Here is an 8,289-nt window from a genome sequence, read left to right as displayed (position 1 = left end):
TCCATATTAATGCTCATGATTTTGGAATGAGATGGTCGTCATGTAGTGTAAGGTAGCTACTGCATGTGCACATTTTCCAGACTGCACCTGAGCTAGCCCTTGGTCATGACTCTCAGGTCCATCGCATCACACATAAGAGTTGGAAGAAGGAGGCTTCTGTAGGGGAGAGTTCTGTTAAGAGCCACAATACCTGAACATTAATATTCATTGCTTGTGGTGCTGTTTTGGAAGCACAAGGAACTTATCTTTCATATCAGTGAGAAATAATAATAAAAGTTCAATTGAAACACACCTTTTATAGTTTAACAGACTCAAACAGTGTTTGAGTTTGTATTTAGCATCTTTGAAATGATTTTGATGTGATAGAGTAAAGTAGAAGCTTTATCTTTCTATAGCCGTATCACAATTGAGAATCAATTCACGTTTAGTTGGAATATTTGGCTGTTTTGGCTTCCAGGGCCAATTCACCCTTTAAACAGAACATGTAAGGTCCTTGGACTAACTAACATTAGGCTCCATTAGTCCAGTATTGTGCTTCACCTGTGTATGACATTTACATTTTAATGATAAGGAACATCTGAGAAAACAGCTTCAAATATTAATACTTTTCATGCAACATGTTGACAAAATTCAATATACAGCAGTTATTTGTGTCAAGAAAGAGATATGAAAAATATTTCAAAGTAAACAGAGTAATGTGCGGGATAACAAATTGCTGGCAACCCTGCGAAGGACCCCTTCGTCGTCTGCTCCTACTAGTCAACTGCAGTCACCGGCTTGGTGCTGGCTTTCAGCGGGGGAGGGTTCAGATAGACAGTTTAGCAGCGGCGATTATTCCCGGATTAAAAGTAGGCAGGAACTGTGGGAGGAAGGCTGAAACACTGTTCTCGAAGTTTTGGCGCAACTTTATTTTCAAGGGTTCGACAACACCTCCCTGGAGAGGTTTTTCAACTCATGGAATACATAAATGAAGCGAAACTAGGCGTCAGGCCTGTGACCAACTAGCTAACTGTTAGTTTAGCTAACGTTGCTTTCCACATATCTCGCTATCCACTAGGTGTTGCCACCGTGCGTGACTAACTTCGTTAGCTTAGCTACTAGTAGCTTTATTGTGATTTGGATTGATACAGGCCCGGTTAGTTTTACTGCAAATTTGTCTTATTTTTCAAAACTTTTAGAAAGTTATTGCTAACAAGTTATCCGAGAGCAACATTCTCTATCCTTCGCTGAAATCAAAGTTGAGCCGTGTGTGTTTGGACAAAGTGATTGCGCTAGCCACGCTAATTTGACAGGCGTTTGTTTTGTTGTTGATCAAACGTAAAATAGCGGTCACCCAAGAGTCCAGGCAGCTGTCATCCGCCCAGAAGAAAGGGACCACCGACCGGAGCGAACCTCTTTCCACACCCAACCCGCCAGGACCCCTGTAGTCTGCGGCTGGCCCCAGAAGGAGCTGGCCACACGGCACTGCCTGCCCAATGGAGGAACATGACAACATGGATTACTTTTACCAGCAGGTCCTGCAGAAAGACGTTACCCGCAGGCTGCAGGTCGGGCAGGACCTCATCGACTACCTGAACGACCCGCAGAGGTCCACCGATGTGGAGCAAGACAAACCACGGCTGGATAAAACTGTAGATGAGCTGACGGGATGGGTCAACTCCAGCAACTACAAGGTGAGGGGACGTTGCGGTGTACTCTGCAGAGGTCCATTGTCCCCCAATCGATCCTGTTTTTGGTCATCGTTGACTAACTAGTTACTTTGAGAGAAATGTTTGTGGTGATAGGATGTCGACAGGGAATTTATACTGGAGGGATGCCTAGCCAGGGGTGATGATCAGTGTGGGGACAATAGCTAGCTAGGAAGCGAGAAAGAAGTTACTCATTGGATAACGAACTGTCCCCGCTGTAACAGATAACTGACAAGATAAAGGAAACGCCAACGTGGTGTCTATAGGGGCGTTGGGCCACTAAGAGCCGCCTGGATAAAGTGTCTGGACCTCTGTTGGGGCGATGCGACTCCAGTCTTCCACGATCAGTTCCATCATTTGGTGTTTCGCTGACTGAGGCGCGCAGGAAATCACCTGCTTTCAATATCATTTGTATCCCTCATTTCTCAAGTGTTTCCTTTATTTTGTGAGTTACCTGTATTTAGAGCTGTAATGGTACCAAATTGAGCTGATCTGATTCAAACAACCCACTAATGTCCTCCAAACCAGGCCTGCAGTTTAAAAGGGTAACATTTTCTTAAATGATAGCCGACGCTAGCTAACTGCTAACCATCCACGCGTGTTCAGCCAGTTAGCTAGAATAATCTAGTACTAATACATTTCATACAAGTGATATGTTATCTTGTGACTCTCAATGTGATGGGATTGAGTTCGAGATCCTTCCGTTTTTGGTTGTTTTCCTAGCCCAGACAGACGGCTAGTAGTGGGCTGTGTGTGTGCTTGGAGGAGGACCCCATTGTCAGAGGAGCACCCAGACTAGAGCAGAAGATGGGGGAGGGGTCAGGGCACCCATTGTGAGTGTCAATTAGCGAGTTCGTTTTGCATGGCCCACTGACCCGGGTGGTGGAGTTTGAAAGTTTTAGACCTTTCCATTGGTCCTTTAATTAGATCTCGACCCACCCGGGACACCGGTCCATGTAAAACGAACTGGCTCGGTATGTCATATCGGTATCTGTGGAAAATGCTGGAATGTGGCCCTTGTTTTCTTTGCTAAGTTATCTCCTAAACCCAGACAGTTATGTCTGAACCATGGAATGAATCCCTGCAGCAGACACCGAAGGTGATGTTTGTTACATTTAACTGGAGGTGAAACTAGTTCAGTATAGATGACCTTCCCTGGTAGAACACCAGAGTTTAAGCACATTGGAAAGTCTCAGGCTGGACCGGGCTGCAATGAAAAAGGTCACTAGACTTTCCAGAGGATTCAGTGAAATAAAACTGAAATCAGCTCAAAGTATCGTATTATTTCCCTTAGGGTTATATATTATTATAATAGGATGACATAGTTTGACAGAAACACAGAATGTGACATCAGCAGGATAATCACTTTGACCAGGGTGTGATTGAGTTAGTTATATGAGCCTGGTCCAATTACAACTGAACTCCCTATCCTCTTGCGAGCTCCTTCGGTGTTTACAGTACATGTCTATATTCACACAGCATCTCAAAGGAACACATCTAGAATCAGGTCCCACCTGTCCTTATATATTTTTTATTCATTGTGATTTTACCCTTCTCTTCAAATTAGAGATACTAATTGGCCGAGAGCAGAAAATGGGAGGGGCCGGCTGCTGTGAAGATGCTGAGTCAGCCCAGATGAGCTAGATGGAGGGAGGACAGAAGAGAGAGACTGAGATTGAGATTGAGAGGGAGCGCGACTCCAGATAGGATTCGGATTCAGGAATAGCAAACACGAGTGCAGGAGCCAGGGAGATTTGATGCAGAGTAGGAAAGGAGGAGAGGTTGGAGAGGGGTCAAGAGTGATTGAGTCAGAGACAGGATGTGTAAAGCTCCAGACAGACTGAGACTCACTCAGAGCTGCTGTACAGAGGAGAGTTGTCATTTTTTGTATTTAACTAGGCAAGTCTGTTAAGAAGACATATTTATTTACAATGACGGCCTCCTGCTGTGACGGGGGCAGGGTTAAAAATATAGGATAAACACACGCATCACGACAAGAGAGACAACACTACATAGAGACCTAAGACAACAACAGCATGGCAGCAACACATGACAACAACAGCATGGCAGCAACACATGACAACAACAGCACGGCAGCAACACATGACAACAACAGCACGGCAGCAACACATGACAACAACACGGCAGCAACACATGACAACAACAGCACGGCAGCAACACATGACAACAACAGCACGGCAGCAACACATGACAACAACAGCACGGCAGCAACACATGACAACAACAGCACGGCAGCAACACATGACAACAACAGCACGGCAGCAACACATGACAACAACAGCACGGCAGCAACACATGACAACAACACGGCAGCAACACATGACAACAACACGGCAGCAACACATGACAACAACACGGCAGCAACACATGACAACAACACGGCAGCAGCACAAAACATGGTACAGACAACAGCACAAAACATGGTACAGACAACAGCACAAAACATGGTACAGACAACAGCACAAAACATGGTACAGACAACAGCACAAAACATGGTACAGACAACAGCACAAAACATGGTACAGACAACAGCACAAAACATGGTACAGACAACAGCACAAAACATGGTACAGACAACAGCACAAAACATGGTACAGACAACAGCACAAAACATGGTACAGACAACAGCACAAAACATGGTACAGACAACAGCACAAAACATGGTACAGACAACAGCACAAAACATGGTACAGACAACAGTACAAAACATGGTACAGACAACAGCACAAAGGGCAAGAAGGTAGAGACAATGTTGCTGGTTCCTCTTTTATTTATGGACTAAATATATCCCTCTCTCTTCCTCTCTCATTCTCCCTCTTCCTCTCTCATTCTCCCTCTTCCTCTCTCATTCTCCCTCTTCCTCTCTCATTCTCCCTCTTCCTCTCTCATTCTCCCTCTTCCTCTCTCATTCTCCCTCTTCCTCTCTCATTCTCATTCTTCCTCTCTCATTCTCCCTCTTCCTCTCTCATTCTCCCTCTTCCTCTCTCATTCTCTCTCTTCCCCTCATTCTCTCTCTTCCCCTCTCATTCTCTCTCTTCCCCTCTCATTCTCTCTCTTCCCCTCTCATTCTCTCTCTTCCCCTCTCATTCTCTCTCTTCCTCTCTCATTCTCCCTCTTCCTCTCTCATTCTCCCTCTTCCTCTCTCATTCTCTCTCTTCCTCTCATTCATTCTCTCTCTTCCTCTCTCATTCTCTCCCTCTTCCTCTCTCATTCTCCCTCTTCCTCTCTCATTCTCCCTCTTCCTCTCTCATTCTCCCTCTTCCTCTCTCATTCTCCCTCTTCCTCTCTCATTCTCCTCTTCCTCTCTCATTCTCCCTCTTCCTCTCTCATTCTCTCTCTTCCTCTCTCATTCTCCCTCTTCCTCTCTCATTCTCTCTCTTCCTCTCTCATTCTCTCTCTTCCTCTCTCATTCTCCCTCTTCCTCTCTCATTCTCTCTCTTCCCCTCTCATTCTCTCTCTTCCCCTCTCATTCTCTCTCTTCCCCTCTCATTCTCTCTCTTCCCCTCTCATTCTCCCTCTTCCCCTCTCATTCTCTCTCTTCCCCTCTCATTCTCTCTCTTCCCCTCTCATTCTCTCTCTTCCCCTCTCATTCTCCCTCTTCCCCTCTCATTCTCTCTCTTCCCTCTCATTCTCTCTCTTCCCCTCTCATTCTCTCTCTTCCCCTCTCATTCTCCCTCTTCCTCTCTCATTCTCCCTCTTCCCCTCTCATTCTCCCTCTTCCCCTCTCATTCTCCCTCTTCCCCTCTCATTCTCTCTCTTCCCCTCTCATTCTCTCTCTTCCTCTCTCATTCTCTCTTCCTCTCTCATTCTCCCTCTTCCTCTCTCATTCTCCCTCTTTCTCTCAAACACACTGCAGCAAATTCTCCTCATGCTCATTGACATAACAGTAAGGCCATTCCCTCTGCAACACACACGCCCCACAGCAGCCACATTAATATTGCAGACTGCCTTATCTTCGCTTTCCGAATGTTTTAGAGCTGCTGATCCACTGGGTTTGAACCCAGGTTAGCTGCGCTCTAATAAACTTACCCTGCTGAGCTAAAGCCTGGGATAGTGTTTATGTCTCAGACAATTGGAGAATCTCAACTGTACACTCCTGGTGTCCCTTCGCCTCCTTCTCAAAACCCATTGGAGGAGAAGGTCAGCGGTCCCTCCCTGTGACCTTCTCCTCGGTGGGTTTAAAGAGAGAGAGGACGGGAGGAGTGTGCAGTTGAGATTCTCCCATTGTCAGATCCCAGTCCTCTGAACATGGTCAGACAGGGATTCCCCTTCTCAGACGGACGCCAGGCTTTTCCTCTGGTTGGGACGGCTGGTCTGACAGTTGACCAGGCAGTTTTGGTAAAGATGCTACTTCATCTTTATTGTGTGTTTCTGCGAGGTCACTACCAGCCAGACAACATGCACAGTGAGTCATGAACACAGGCTGACAGCTGAGGTTTGGTGTGTTGTTTTCAGTGTGTTAGTATCAGAAGGGCCTGACAATACCTGAGTGGACATATGGTCCTCTCTTCTCCTCTTTCTCCCTCTCATAACAGTGAGTGTGTTCACTGCTCAGCTAGCCTGCTGACTTCCACTACTGTCACCCCCAGGTAAACTCACACACATACACAGCCCCCTCAATCGCTCTCATTCCCTCCAGTGGAGCTGCCATATGGCTGGGAGGGAGGGGGTGTCTTTTCTCTCTCCTTTGTCCTCCCTTCTGTCATCTCCTCTGTCCTCCCTACTCTCTCCTCTGTCCTCCCTACTCTCTCCTCTGTCCTCCCTACTCTGTCCTCCCTACTCTCTCCTCTGTCCTCCCTACTCTCTCCTCTGTCCCCCCTACTCTCTCCTCTGTCCCCCCTACTCTCTCCTCTGTCCCCCCTACTCTCTCCTCTGTCCCCCTACTCTCTCCTCTGTCCCCCTACTCTCTCCTCTGTCCCCCTACTCTCTCCTCTGTCCCCCCTACTCTCTCCTCTGTCCTCCCTACTCTCTCCTCTGTCCTCCCTACTCTCTCCTCTGTCCTCATTCCTTCCTTTCCTCTCTTCTGTCTTCTCTTCCTTCTCTTCTGTCTCCTTTGTCCTCTCTTCTCTCTCCTTCTCTCTTCCCTGTCTTCTTCTTTTCGCTCTCCTCTGTCCTCCCTACTCTCTTCTGTTCTCTCTTCTATGTCCTCCCTACTCTCTTCTGTTCTCTCTTCTCTGTCCTCCCTACTCTCTTCTGTTCTCTCTTCTCTGTCCTCCCTACTCTCTTCTGTTCTCTCTTCTCTGTCCTCCCTACTCTCTCGTCTGTTCTCTCTTCTCTGTCCTCCCTACTCTCTCTTCTGTTCTCTCTTCTGTCCTCCCTACTCTCTCTTCTCTGTCCTCCCTGTTCTCTCTTCTCTGTTCTCCTCTGTTCTCTCTTCTCTGTTCTCCTCTGTTCTCTCTTCTCTGTTCTCCTCTGTTCTCTCTTCTCTGTTCTCCTCTGTTCTCTCTTCTCTGTTCTCCTCTGTTCTCTCTTCTCTGTCCTCCCTACTCTTCTCTGTCCTCCCTACTCTTCTCTGTCCTCCCTACTCTTCTCTGTCCTCCCTACTCTTCTCTGTCCTCCCTACTCTCTTCTCTGTCCTCTGTCCTGCTTTTCCTCTGTCCTCCCTACTCTCTTCTCTGTCCTCTGTCCTGCTTTTCCTCTGTCCTCCCTACTCTCCTCCCTTGTCTTCTCTTCTCTGTCTCCTTCTCTCTTCCCTGTCTTCTCTCCTCCCCTCTCTGTCATCTCTCCTCTGTCATCTCTCCTCTGTCCTCTCTTCTCTGCCCTCTCTTCTCTGTCCTCCCTTCCCTCTATTCTGCTTTCTGTTTTCTCCTTCATTGCTCTCTTTGCCTTGCCTCCTCTCATCCCTCTCTCATCCCTTTCTCTCGGTGTGTCCTCTGTCTTGTAAGCAGCCATCTTCTCTGTCCTCCTCCTCCTCAGACCTCTGGACCTGGTCCAACATATGATGTCATGACGCCTTTGGTCTCAATACTCCACAAGAGAATAATCTGAGACATACGATAGAACTCCCTCTTTCTACCGCTCCCTCTTTCTCTACCTCCCTCTTTCTCTAGCTCCCTCTTTCTCTAGCTCCCTCTTTCTCTAGCTCCCTCTTTCTCTAGCTCCCTCTTTCTCTAGCTCCCTCTTTCTCTAGCTCCCTCTTTCTCTAGCTCCCTCTTTCTCTAGCTCCCTCTTTCTCTCTCTCCCTCTTTCTACCGCTCCCTTTTTCTCTCTCTCCCTCCCTCTTTCTCTCTCCATCTTTCTCTCTCCCTTTTCTCTACCTCCCTCTTTTTCTCTACCTCCCCTTTTCTCTAGCTCCCTTTTTCTCTACCTCCCTCTTTCTCTAGCTCCCTCTTTCTCTAGCTCCCTCTTTCTCTAGCTCCCTCTTTTTCTCTAGCTCCCTCTTTTTCTCTAGCTCCCTCTTTTTCTCTACCTCCCTTTTTCTCTACCTCCCCTTTTCTCTACCTCCCCTTTTCTCTACCTCCCCTTTTCTCTACCTCCCCTTTTCTCTAGCTCCCCTTTTCTCTAGCTCCCCTTTTCTCTAGCTCCCTCTTTCTCTACCTCCCCTTTTCTCTACCTCCCCTTTTCTCTACCTCCCCTTTTC

The 8,289-nt window shown here is 47.3% G+C and overlaps 1 protein-coding gene across 41 annotated transcripts in view; it reads left to right on the top strand.

Annotated features, from left to right (window-relative positions):
* Positions 1 to 776: 776 nt before the first annotated feature.
* clasp2 (cytoplasmic linker associated protein 2) overlaps positions 777 to 8,289 on the top strand; it is a 136,499-nt gene continuing 128,986 nt past the window's right edge. For 39 of the 41 annotated variants that reach the window (XM_046326204.1, XM_046326196.1, XM_046326193.1 and 36 more), the window contains exon 1: positions 777 to 1,673. In XM_046326204.1, coding sequence (XP_046182160.1) covers positions 1,476 to 1,673 — 198 coding nt within the window. In that variant the 5' untranslated portion in view covers positions 777 to 1,475. The remainder of the gene's footprint in view (positions 1,674 to 8,289) is intronic. The other 2 variants (XM_046326210.1, XM_046326206.1) reach the window with 1 other exon arrangement.

This window comes from Oncorhynchus gorbuscha, linkage group LG24, assembly GCF_021184085.1.
Source record: "Oncorhynchus gorbuscha isolate QuinsamMale2020 ecotype Even-year linkage group LG24, OgorEven_v1.0, whole genome shotgun sequence".
NCBI lineage: Eukaryota > Metazoa > Chordata > Actinopteri > Salmoniformes > Salmonidae > Oncorhynchus > Oncorhynchus gorbuscha.
The sequence above is the reverse complement of the archived record's forward strand: the minus strand, read 5'-3'. Positions and strand labels throughout refer to the sequence as shown.